Source organism: Hyperoodon ampullatus, assembly GCF_949752795.1.
Source record: "Hyperoodon ampullatus genome assembly, chromosome: 17".
NCBI lineage: Eukaryota > Metazoa > Chordata > Mammalia > Artiodactyla > Ziphiidae > Hyperoodon > Hyperoodon ampullatus.
Genome location: NC_136930.1, coordinates 59,404,127 through 59,417,581, shown reverse-complemented (window position 1 = coordinate 59,417,581; position 13,455 = coordinate 59,404,127). Strand labels below are relative to the sequence as shown.

General features: G+C 34.0%; 1 protein-coding gene across 1 annotated transcript in view; it reads left to right on the top strand.

Annotated features, from left to right (window-relative positions):
- TAF2 (TATA-box binding protein associated factor 2) overlaps positions 1 to 13,455 on the top strand; it is an 82,970-nt gene that overhangs the window by 21,563 nt on the left and 47,952 nt on the right. The window contains exons 7-15 of the mRNA XM_079722491.1: positions 953 to 1,137; positions 2,443 to 2,556; positions 4,162 to 4,261; positions 5,861 to 5,946; positions 8,880 to 9,015; positions 10,024 to 10,178; positions 10,828 to 10,942; positions 11,298 to 11,407; positions 13,259 to 13,324. Coding sequence (XP_079578617.1) covers positions 953 to 1,137; positions 2,443 to 2,556; positions 4,162 to 4,261; positions 5,861 to 5,946; positions 8,880 to 9,015; positions 10,024 to 10,178; positions 10,828 to 10,942; positions 11,298 to 11,407; positions 13,259 to 13,324 — 1,067 coding nt within the window. The remainder of the gene's footprint in view (positions 1 to 952; positions 1,138 to 2,442; positions 2,557 to 4,161; positions 4,262 to 5,860; positions 5,947 to 8,879; positions 9,016 to 10,023; positions 10,179 to 10,827; positions 10,943 to 11,297; positions 11,408 to 13,258; positions 13,325 to 13,455) is intronic.

Genomic DNA, 13,455 nt, shown 5'->3' with positions numbered 1-13,455 from the left:
AGTTTTTTATTGTATATTAAAAACTTTCCTTGCCTCCATATCCTGCAGTAATCAAATTTCTTTAGCATGGCTTTCAAGAGCTTCTAGAATTTGACCCTAATTTTCCTTTCTAGCTTTTTCCTCATTACTTTTCTATTTATGTTTGTTATATTCAATATAGTTTACTTAGATTTTTTTCTGACCAAACCATATTTTTTCCCATCTTTGACTGTTTGAGATGTTCTCTTTTCCTCCTCTCCTTACATATGAAACTTTTGTTCAATTCAAAAAGATTAGCACAAATGTAGTCTTCATGAAACCTTGCTGAGTCATTCTAGTCAGAGTGATATGTCATTATTGATGTTGTTCATTTGGCACAGAATCATAATAAGAGACAGTGAGACAGTATGTGATATTTGAGTGTCTGTGTCCAAAGTGGGATGTAATGTAAGAAAATCAGACTTATTATTTCTGCTGCTGATATTTCTTATCTCCTCACTACCAGTAAGCTTCCCTGCAGTTTTCATATTGTTTTTTATATGTACTGAAGATAGTATAATGACTGTTAATTATTTAAGATAGTACTATGATGTGCAGTATTCACTAGGTTAGATATTTATGAATCAAAGGCAGGTTTACAATAAGCCTTGGAAATTTAGATTGTTTTGTATGCATATGCAAAAGAAACTTTAATTTGGAACCAAAGTTATTATTTTCATTGGATCTATAATCCAATGAAAGACTTATAATCCATCATGAATTTAAGTCTTAAGTGCAATGAATATTTTGTAAACATAGTAAAAATAGTCACTAATTTCATACCAGTATTTTCCCAGTGCCATGGATTTGTTTAAAAAAAAATGGTTGGGGGGAGGGATTTATATGCAGCTTCATTTATAACTGAGATATTTAGGAAATTTAAGATTTCAGTTAACTCTTTTATTTAATAATCTTCCCTGTTTTTTATCTTTAGGTTACTCATTTTTGTTTACCTCAGCTTCTTCCATTGCTTAAACATACCACGTCGTATCTTCATGAAGTTTTTGAATTTTATGAAGAAATTCTTACATGTCGATACCCATATTCTTGTTTTAAGACTGTATTCATCGATGAGGCTTATGTTGAAGTGGCTGCTTATGCGTCCATGAGCATTTTTAGGTTTGTATCCAAATTCAAAAGGCCTAAATTAGGTTAATGATGTGAAGATAGGTTATTTATTTTGTGATCAGTTTTTTTTTATTATTTATTTAATTTATATATTTTTGGCTGCGTTGGGTCTTTGTTGCTGTGCATGGGCTTTCTCTAGTTGTGGTGAGCGGAGGCTACTCTTCGTTGCGGTGCGCAGGCTTCTCATTGCGGTGGCTTCTCTTGTTGCAGAGCACGGGCTCTAGGTGCACGGGCTTCAGTAGTTGTGGCTTGCGGGCTCTAGAGCGTAGGCTCAGTAGTTGTGGCGCACGGGCTTAGTTGCTCCGCGACATGTGGGATCTTCCCAGACCAGGGCTCGAACCCTGGTCCCCTGCATTGGCAGGTAGATTCTTAACCACTGCACCACCAGGGAAGCCCCTGTGATCAATTTTAAGATGCAGTTTGAACCTTTTCCCTTCAATTGAGTTATGGTTGGCTTTGTAGAAAATCCAGTGTTTTCAAAATTGAAAAATGTAGAAAAGCATAAAGAAGAACATTTCAGAATAACCCAAAAGATTCATATTATCTTTATCCAGAATTAACTGATACTAATTTCTTACATATGTGTTTTAGTCTCTTTTTGGCTTATGCATTAAAACCAAAAATGATACAAGTTACTATATGGGTATCTAGTGGGGTTTTTGTCCTAGCACTATTTGAGAATTTATTGATATCATCAGAAATTTGTATGCAAAAAAAAAGTTTTATTTCTTTTTTCTTTTACCCTCTTTACCTCCCTCCCTTCTCTCATTCCTTGAAAAGTGCCAAATTTAGAAGTTATATGTCTCAGCGTCAGTCATTTTTTGGGGGGGGTCTATTTTCTCATCTGCAAAATGGACATAATAGTAGTGTTCTTGCATTCTTCCGAGTTGTTTAGACAATCTGATGGGTCAGTGCATTTGAAAGTAAATAATATAACACAAAAAATTAATAGTATTATTGGGAAAAGATTTTTGAAATTAGAAGAGCCCTTCATAAAAAGATTAGTCTCTGATTAACATATCAGTTTCTGATTGATGCTGCAACCCCCTACCCCCCTAAAAGGGTATTTATATTTTTCATGGAGATCAGTGGGAAACATTACAGTCCTTGCTTTAAACAAAAGTTATTAAGGTTATGGATTTCAACTAAAATTGTAAAAGCTCTTGGGGACAGTATTCTGGTTTTTCTCTTTTATGTGTTAATTAAATTCTGTTATTTAAAAAGTGTGATAATTTTATTTTGATTGAATAATTATTTATTTCTTGGTTATAATGAGCTGTCTCTTTTAAATTCCAGCACAAATCTGTTACACAGCGCCATGATTATAGATGAGACACCTTTGACTAGAAGGTGTTTAGCCCAGTCCTTGGCCCAGCAGTTTTTTGGATGTTTCATATCCAGAATGTCTTGGTGAGTAATTTCAAAGTTTACAACTACTGAGAAGAATCAGGGAAGTTTATTTTTATTTTCTTTTCCTGCAGTGTAAGTTGAACTTTGTCCTAACTGCAGGTAATTAACAGACACTACTATATATATTTAAAGAAAAGTAATCAGTATAAATTTCATCCTAAATTTTTGGCCGTGTCCTCAGTATATCAATAGAGTTAATTTTGTAATTTGCAATAAGAATAAGGTAAGAATTTTGATAACATCAGTTTCTTAAAGAACTAAATAAATACTGTAGATACAAGGACTTCAGTGTACAGAGAACTATAGTTAGAATTCTGATGTCAATATTGAGTGCAGTTGGTAATACTTAAGGTAAAATAATGGTCCTCTACAATAGTGATGATGCTACAGGGATTTTCCTGTTAGTTCCTAGATTTGTACTAATTTACTTGAAAGATGTGAGAAATAAAACACTTTTTATTTTCTTTTCTAAACTTGAGGTGAATTTGAAGAACTAGACAAAATTCCCTTAAGACTATAACTTATGATTATAGTATACAGTATGTAAGTCTTGGTGTCTTTTTCTTTCTTTCTGGAGGGGAAAGGGTGGAGGGTAAGGCCTCTTGATTAGTAATTTTCCTAAGACACATAGTTTCATTAAAGGATAGTATCTGGAACATGATAGACAAAATGTTTTAATGAATGAATGAATGAATGGATAAACATACGAATAAATAAATGAATGAAAGGTGTCATTGCTTTTCCACTTAAGAAACTAAAAAATAAGTAATTAAACTTGAGGTCTTAGGATCTCACTGATAATTATGCATGGGATTGGTAATAAAAGAATGTGGACTTTTAAGAATTGAGCAGTATTGGGCTTCCCTGGTGGCACAGTGATTAAGGATCCGCCTGCCAATGCAGGGGACCTGGGTTTGAGCCCTGGTCCGGGAAGATCCCACATACCGTGGAGAAGCTAAGCCCGTGCGCAACAACTACTGAGCCTGCGCTCTAGAGCCCGCAAGCCACAACTGCTGAAGCCTGCGTGCCTAGAGCCCGTGCTCCACAGCAGGAGAAGCCACCACAGTGAGAAGCCCGGGCACCGCAATGAAGAGTAGCCCCCGCTCGCTGCAACTAGAGAAAGCCCGTGCACAGCAACGAAGACCCAACGCAGCCATAAATCAATCAATCAATCAATCAAAAAAAAAAGAGAAAGAATTGAGCAGTATGGTCCTGGCTACATGCACGTCTTTCCTTAGAGGCAGACAGTATGGGCAGACTTAGGTATAAGGGAAGCAGCACTGCCAGAGCAAAGCACAAATGTAGGTACCTTGAACCAAGAGCATGAAGTGGTCTTATTATTAAGTTGATGCCAGATGTGAAGAAGGTACAATGAATGGATAGGCAGACTTCAGCCAGAGGAAGTGGGAAAACCAAATGGTTTGATAACTTTCATTTTCTTTAAGAAGGCAGAGAAGTACATGCTAATGCTTGTTCTGTTACCCTCTTTGGCCTTTGGCCAAAAATATCTGAAGAATTTTTATTATTAAAATAATAAAATTTATTATATTTTATTTATATTAAAAATATATAAAATGATGTATTATTATTTGACTTTTTGCTTAGGTCTGATGAATGGGTATTGAAGGGAATTTCAGGCTATATTTATGGTCTCTGGATGAAAAAAACTTTTGGTGTTAATGAATATCGCCATTGGATTAAAGAGGTAAAAGCAACTAGATCCATTATCCACTTAGAAGTCAATAAGACATGTTAGTGTTCTTCAGATTTTCAAGTCATGTGTCCTTTATTTTTTAGTAACTATAAAACACTTACTGTCATTTGAAAGTCCCTGAGTTTTTCCAGCCAAATGAGAATTATTTTACAGAGAAAGACTAATGGTCTATTTTATCTGCTTTCCATTGTCAGTGTTGGCCTCCAAGGACTTTTTTACTAAGAACGAGAATATTTAAGCTCCTTAAACATCAAGTTAGTTGTTAGATATATTCCAGCTCCTCATAGTAGTCATTTTAAATGTAATTTTGTGCTTTCTAAATTTGTTTAGGCTTAGAACCTAGATTCTGGAGTCAGTTTGCTTTTCATTTTGCTTCATACATTCACAAGCTTTGTTTATGATTTTGCTTAATCTTTCCAAGCATCTTTTGTATAAGGAGAGTAAGTAAGTAGTAGTAGTATGGACAAGGATTGTGAGATGTTATACATGTAATGTGCATAGTGCCTAGGTCATAATAAGTACTTATTGTATTTTGGCTAGTCCTTCAGTGTATTTATGTTCTCTGTCATTTTCACATCTTTTCCCATTATTTAAAGATTTGGCCAAAAAGAGAAAGTCAGTTGTATTTTGCCTAGCCCATTCTGTTCATATACATTTTAATCATATCATGTTTATCTTCTCACCTCTCAGGTGGAAAAATTTCAGCCTTTAATAGCCTCATTAAATAGACACCCTCTATCCTCCTTCTTTTCTCATTTTATATACCTTCACCATCTAAACCTAAACTTAAGTAAGCCAAAAAGTAATTGCAAAAGATTTCAAATATTGAGAACTATAAAAGATTCATACATCTAGAACTGAAGAGTCAATTTTTAATTTCAAAAACTTATAGTGTTTCAGGCAGTGTTACAAACATTTTATAAATAGTAACTATCTTAATCCTCCTAACTACTCTGTTATTATTTGCATTTTACAGATAAGGAAACTGAGGCACAGAGAGGCTAAGTTATTTGGCTAAAGTTACACAGCTAGTAAATAGTAGAGCTAGGATTCAAACCCGGCTTTTAACCATTATGATTTTTACCACTTCTCTGTACTGTTTGTATGTTACCTAAACTAGTCATGAATTTCCAACACAGTTGTGTTGTCTTTTTTTCCACTTAAACTTTTATTTTTTCATTTTGATCTGTGTCATATTAAAGAAAACTAGAGAAGTTTTAAAATTATAGATCCTGTCATAATTTTATCCCTGTTTGTTTTTACTTGCTTAAATCCTCCACCAGAAGCAAAATACAGAGAAGGAAGAAATAAACTTGGAGAAGAGGTCAGAGAGGTTGGGGAGAGCCATTAGGAAAAGTTGCCAGGCTACTGGCCAGCCCTAAAGTCACAAAGTAGAGAAGGCTTTTTGGCTCTATCATTCGGCCAGTTGTATAGTCTGCTTTGTTTATAACATAAACTACCCTTCAAATACATTTCATTTATTTTCAGAAATTTACATTCAGATTCCAGGAAATTGGAAACCACAGCTGAATTCTAAAATTTGATATGTAAAATAATTTTCACTGACCCCTATTTTTATGTCTTTTTAAGGAGCTGGACAAAATAGTGGCGTACGAACTAAAAACTGGTGGAGTTTTATTACATCCCATATTTGGTGGAGGAAAAGAGAAGGATAAGTATGTTTATTGTTCAGAGATACTACAAACCTTGTTTTATGGGATTAGTCTTTTAAGATCACTTGTATGTGTATCGAGGCCCACACAGGCCAAAGAAGTGTTAATAATGGTCTGTAGGGCTTCCCTGGTGGCACAGTGGTTGAGAGTCCGCCTGCCGATGCAGGGGACATGGGTTTGTGCCCCGGTCCGGGAAGATCCCACATGCCGCGGAGTGGCTGGGCCCGTGTGCCATGGCCGCTGAGCCTGCACGTCCGGAGCCTTTGCTCCGCAACGGGAGAGGCCACAACAGTGAGAGGCCTGCGTACCGCAAAAAAAAAATAATAATAATAATGGTCTGTAATAATACTGAGCCCATAGACATTGGTAGTATTCTAATTACCCCTTTTATTACTATTGCATGTGATGACTGTAAATGGATTTAAACATTAAAAAAAGACTAAAAATTATAAAGCTTTTTTCTTTTTCATGTTAATTCCTAATGCTAATGTATTGTACTATTCTCGTAAATGTTTAAAAATAATAGAAAAGGCTAAGTAGATGATTTCAGCATCAACACATCCTACCTATACCTGTTTATCTGAATGGTCAGCTACCTAGACACTTATTTACTCTTTCCTTTTTTCCCTCTTTCATTTCCCTCTTTCTCACTTTCCTTCTTTTCTTTCCCTTTCAATTTTTTTAGCAAGTCACTGAGACAACCACTTATAACAACATAATGGTACTAGCAGGGATTCTTATTTGTTCTAGGGTCCATGAATTCCCTAAGGGAATATGGATTGAATTGGATGGGAAAGTTTTTCTGTATTTTTTTACTCACCATTAACTGAAATTTTATATTTCTTTTAATTAATGACTGTAGGTAACAGACAGTGCTGTGACTTTGTCAACAGTAGAAATCATGGATGTTTTCTTGTCACATTTTAATTGTTAGCAAGTATCTTGAAATATTCTTTGCACTCATTACCTTAAAATTACTACAGTAGACCACTGCTAGGTCTTGTTATTTAAAGCATTAATAAACTAGCACATATGTTGGTAATGTCATAGTTTTAAAAAATATTTTGATAACTGTATTTCATTATAATTGGTTTCCTTTGTTAAACCTGTGTATTTTATTGTGCACATTTAAAAGCAGTTTTTTCTGTGATCCATAGGATTAACCAGACTACCTAAGTGTCTAAAAGTACAACAAAGGTTAAGAAACTGCAAGTTGTATAATCAGTAGTCTTTTCTTTGGTGGAAGTATGGTCACTGAGACAAGATTAGGTCAGTGGGAAGGCATAGGAGTTTGGAGTTAGACAGACTTGGATTTTTGTTGTTACTGATTTTTGTGAGCCTAGAAAATTGTATAACCTTTGTGAGTGTTTGTGTTTTAATGTGTAAAACAACCATGATGATCCATCTTAACCATGTTGGTTGCCAGGATTACTTGAGGTAAAGCTTTATACATAGTATGCACTCATTAAAATCTTAGTTCCTTTCACTTTCTTCTCTTGACTGCCTTCTATATGGCAGTTTCCCAGCATATAATTAGAGCATTCCCATTGTGTATAAATAATTATTTACACTAAATGCTTTTACCTTTGTTCTGTCCATTTATTTAGTTCCTTTTGTATGTTTGATTTTCAAAATTTATGTATAAAAGCAACACATGAATGCATGCTCTTTGAAGAGATTCAAAACAAGACAGTTCAGAAGCATGTGGAGTAAAAAGTAAAAGATCTTTTTTAGCCCTCTTACCACTTCTCACTCCCATCACTTCCTCTCCCTGCAGATAACCTGATTATAAATTTGGTATATTGTCTTCCAGACCTCTTTTTCTTTCTGGTCTTTATTTATGTGTATTTGGCAGTTACAAAATACAATTGAGTCATGCGTGTTACTGTGTACTTCTCTTTTTAAAAAAAATTAACCGTATCTGTATTTTGGCAAGCATTCCATGTGACTGTATGTGAATTTACTTTGTTCTATTTATGTGCTATATAGTATTCCATTATACCTTGGAATTTGTTTAACCTTTTTCATATTGCTGTCCATAGGCCCAGAAGTAATAGTGGAGTATAAAAGTAATTTTTCAAATATCAAATTACAAAATTTTATATTTCAGTATGCCATGCTTTTTAAGGAAGTGTAATGACTATTCTTACACATTGATTGTGAGAGTATAATTTGGTACACTGATTTTGAAGGGTAATTTGTTAGTACCAATCAGAATTTTAAAATGGGTAATTTTTAGATTCAGCAATTCAACTTCTGAGTATGTTATCATATAGAAATTATTCTTCTAGATATTTGCCATACAGAAATACCTGCACATGTATGAAAAGATAATCACTGTAGCATTATTTGAAATAATAAAAAAGTGTAAACACCTTAAATGTTCATGTATGTTGTAAATATTTTTCTACAGACTGTACCTATCCTTTAATTTACTGATGATCTCATGTCAGAATTTTTAATTTTTACATAGTCTGGTCTTTATGTCCTCTGGATTTTATATTTTTCCTTGTGAAGATTTTTCCCACCCCAAAATTATGAAAAGAAACTTTTTTCCTTTATTTTCTTCTAGTACTTTTATAATTGTTTTTGTTTAAGATATGTAATCCATCTTGAATGTTTTTTGTGTATGCTTTAACCTGGGGGTATTGATTGGAATTGCATTGATTGTATGGATGAATTTGGAAAGCACTGAAGTATTTACACTATTGTGTCTTCCTACCAGGAGGTTGGCATGTGTTTCTGTTCATTCAAATTTTCCTTTATGTCTAGTTAAGTTATTTTTAGATGTTTCCTAGTCTTCCTTGCTCTCATACTAAGGAAATTGCTAAGGTATTCCCATGAAGTTTTTGATTTATTGTCTTGATGTAGCTATGAAATTTATTGTTTATTTAATTCAAGTTTGTTATCTTAAACAAATCTTTCTATTTTTTTAGTCCAGCATCCCATCTACACTTTTCCATAAAGCATCCACATACGCTCTCCTGGGAATACTACACTATGTTTCAGTGTAAAGCTCACCTTGTGATGAGATTGATTGAAAATAGGATCAGTATGGAATTTATGTTACAAGTAAGCATTAAAGAACTTAACAATTGTAGAGAAAGATCTGTTCTATATGTATACAATCTGAATACTATTCTGTAGAATAGGAGTCAGGGCATCCAATTAGCTGTTTGCCCAGTAAGTAACCTGTTCTTTTTGTTTGTGTTTCCTCAGATGTAGAGTGGGTATGAATACTTGACCCACTTAATGCAGGATTTTTATGAAGATAAAACTAAAATGTGAGGTTAAAAGTAAAACCTGTTTATGCTATGATTTTGTGTTTGGCATTATTTAGAATATTAAGGATGAAGTGCCATTTACAAATATTTTCATTAGAAAAAAGCAAGTTTATCTAAAAGATGGTTATTTTTGCTATCGCTAAATTCTGCCATATGTTTTAAGCAAGTTTTGGCGGAAATAGTTGATATGTACTAGTTGAGGTAATAGAAAGCCAGTTGTATTATAAATGTTCAGCTATTCTTTTTCCATTGATATTATTCTTAGAGGTAAGTGGAAAATAACTTTTTAGTAATCTTTTTTTAAAAAGCATTTTAAATTTGCCTTAAAGTTAAGTTTCTTGAATCCTTCTGTCCTTTATCTTGCCTTTAAAGAACAGAAATATTAAATGAGATGGGGTCTGTAAAGAGCCGGTTCACTTCTTAGAGTGGTATAAATGCCAATGAGTGTCCTCAACTTCTTAAAGAATGTATAGTTCCTATGTAAAGCTCGTAGCACAATATGTTATAGGTGTTGTATATTATTATACCTCTTAAAAACACAGTATTCATTGTCTGGCCAGGATGTCATTAAAATTCAATTATATTTAGAGGAAGAATGATTTTATAGTCTGGCTGTTTAAATCTTTTCATGCTTCCACTGCTAATAGTCTTTAACTAAAACAATCAATGAAGTAAGACGTGAAATTGTCTTCTGTAATAGTCTATAATAAAGTTATAATGCAAAGTGGGAATAGTACAGAATTGCAAGCAATGTATATTATCTTATACAAACTAAATGATACTTTGATCCTTGCAGGTTTTCAATAAACTGCTAAGTTTGGCTAGTACTGCTTCATCTCAGAAGTTCCAGTCACATATGTGGAGTCAGATGTTGGTTTCCACATCTGGATTTTTGAAATCCATCTCGAATGTCTCTGGCAAAGACATCCAGCCTTTAATAAAGCAGTGGGTGTATCCTTTTCAATAGCGGTTCAGCAAAGGAGGGAAGGTTATGTGTATAAGGGGAAGGAGGAAGAAAAGGGCTTTGCGAGATGAAAGGAGGTAAGTAATAGTAGAAATAACCAGGAACTGTAAATCATTTCCTCTAAGGTGCCTACTAAGTATTGAGACACATACATACACATCTATATTTGTAAAATTTGGCATATTTTAAAGTACCTTTTAGTGTGTGAGTATAGCAATAGGCTTGATGGTGAGGGAGGTAAATAATCCACCAGACAGGCCTGTAGGATTACTTGTAAGATGCAGTGGTCTGGTGACTTAGATGTGGTTAGAGGTTGGCACAATTTGAGTGGTATCTTGGAACTTTTCAATTGTTACATGTTTTTCATTTCAAAGCACTATATCAATAACCCAGTAGAGTGGTTTTGCTTCTTTCAAAAAAACTAATTTCTTAATGTTTCAGAATTTCTTTTTAAATCTGGGGAAACATTTTTCACAAGAATTTTGAATACTTTGCCACCTGGTTTAGAGTGGAGTACGCTCTTAAGCTTTGAACCGGGGAGAATGCATTTGAAAATTATTACTACCCTAATGAATAATTTATTTTGTTTAGTACGTATTTATTTTAGTATGCAAAAATTCCTTTACAATTCTTCAGAGACCAGAGCGGAGTGGTAAAATTTTATGGAAGTTTTGCCTTTAATAGAAAACGAAATGTCTTGGAATTGGAAATAAAACAAGATTATACATCTCCTGGAACTCAGAAATATGTGGTAAGTTTTTTTTCCAAAATGGCCTCCTGCACTGCTTTCTCACCAGTTTAAATAAAGGAAGGGTTTATGGTTGGGGAGCTGTTTGGAAGTTTCATAGTGAGATTTTGTTTGCAAAGAATGAAATTGAGAAAACACCAAGTGTCAGGGAAGGGAGAAGAGGGTTGCTGATAGAGATCTTGGAGGAAACAAATTCTCCCAATTATCCCCACCTCTGGTACCAGCTGCCTTTCTGTGTCTCCACATGGAGGTCTTGTATAGTGTTATTTTATATCTTGATATATATACCTGTACACATAAGAACACACATTGGTTTTTTTTCTAGTACTATCTTTGAACAGTATGTTTCTTTTTAAAGGGACCACTTAAAGTGACAGTACAGGAGTTAGATGGATCCTTCAATCATACATTGCAAATTGAAGAAAACAGTCTTAAACATGATATACCCTGCCATTCCAAAAGCAGAAGGTAGGCATTGGATCATAACTATAAACTTCAGTCTCAAAGATTAAAATGCCAAAATAAAAACCCTAATGTATACCTAATTTTTAAGTAGAGAACATGTTATCTAGTATTTTTCCCCCTTTTACTTCAAGTTAGTAATACCAAACTTTTTTTTGAAATTTATTTATTTTTGGCTGCGTTGGGTCTTTGTTGCTGTGCGCGGGCTTCTCATTGCAGTGGCTTCTCTTGTTGTGGAGCATGGACTCTAGGTGTGCAGGCTTCATTAGTTGTAGCACACGGGCTCGTAGTTGTGGCTTGTGGGCTCTAGAGCCACAGGCTCAGTAGTTGTGGCGCACGGGCTTAGTTGCTCCGCGGCATGTGGGATCTTCCCGGACCAGGGCTCAAACCCGTGTCCCCTGCATTGGCAGGCAGATTCTTAACTGCTGTGCCACCAGGGAAGTCCCCAGACATTCTTTATTTGCTTTCTGTTCTTGACAACATTTGTATCCTTAGAATTAAATGATTAATTTTAAAATTTAAGTTTGAGAATCCTTATTTTGTAGGGACAGGGGGAGGTGGAATGGAAGTTTGAGTTTTTGGAGCCAGGAAAAATTCAAGACAAATCGCTTAGGTTCATTCTTATTAGTCTCATTTGATTAATATCTACAGAAAATATTGGGGAAATGATCATTGACTATAAGGAAAATAGCTGAATACATATGTCATGAAAAGCCCCTGCATCTTCTTTACTACGTCTCCTTTACTCTCCCTTTTCTCTGTATCACCATGCCCTGAAAGAACATTCTTGATGTCTTTCAAACGCACATTACCAGTTTACTTAAAAAATGTCCAATGGTTCATCTTTTATTTAATATATTTTTCTTTACCACTTCTTTTGTTTTTTAATTCAGCTATTAGCATATGCTCTGAATAGTGAAAGGAATGTGTAGTAATATCAAAATTTCAGGGACAGAAGTCTTATACTTATGACTACACTTAGGTTATCTCAGACAGACAAGAATGTCAGTTGATTTTGAAGGCGTTTAGAGAACTTGATTCTGAAATCTCTGTAATCATTCTCTGTGAAAATTCTTTCTTAGTTCAAAGTGAAATTCTTTTTGTCCTGTCCACCTTTGAAATCGAGAATATCTGATTGCTATCCTTTTCATAACATTTCCTTTGTTTTGCTTTCTCTGTAGTAATAGCACATCATTTATGTATCCTATGGTGTGAGGAACATATGAAGACTGTGCTCTCTTTTCCTATTTTGTCTTCATGTGACCATGCATTTAGTGTAGTATCCAGTAGATTTTATGATTCAGGAGTAATTTGCATGGAAGCATTTGCTTTTGTTTTGGCTTATCTTAAATCTTGTGCATATTAATTAATTATACATATTAATCAGTACTGTTAAGATGTTTTGTAGTTTACCACTTGCTTTATTTCATATAGGACAGCACCTTGCATGTACATAACATGTTCAGAATTATTCATGTCTCATTTCAGGCTTGGTTATTTTTTTATTTTTTTATAAAGAATTTCTTTATTTGGTAGATCTCTTATCTTTCTGTATAAAACTTCCAGGTACCAGTTTTTGGGAATATATATATGTTTTAAGTTAACATTTAATTGTATATTTCTGATTTTTGTTAAACTTTGATCAGGAAGACATTTTAATATCATTTACTTCATTCCCTTCAGTTTCAAAATAGACAGGTTTTGTGGTGTTTAAATTCCATTACATTTTCTATCTCTTCCTCCTTAGGATATCTTTCAACACTATGTGAAATTCTTAATTTGAACTTCAGCTGCTCTTTATCTGTTTTCAGAATTGGAAATGTCACAATTTTCAGACTTACTTTTCCTTAAATGTAGGAATAAGAAGAAAAAAATTCCACTGATGAATGGAGAAGAAGTTGACATGGATCTTTCTGCAATGGAGTAAGTTAGTTACTTAAGTTTAAGGATATAACATTTTCTGCATTCTCATTCATCTAGTAATATATTTACATCTAAAAGTATGTAAATGTCCTGAAATTAGTGCTTTTAATACTTTTAGAAGCAATAAAAAC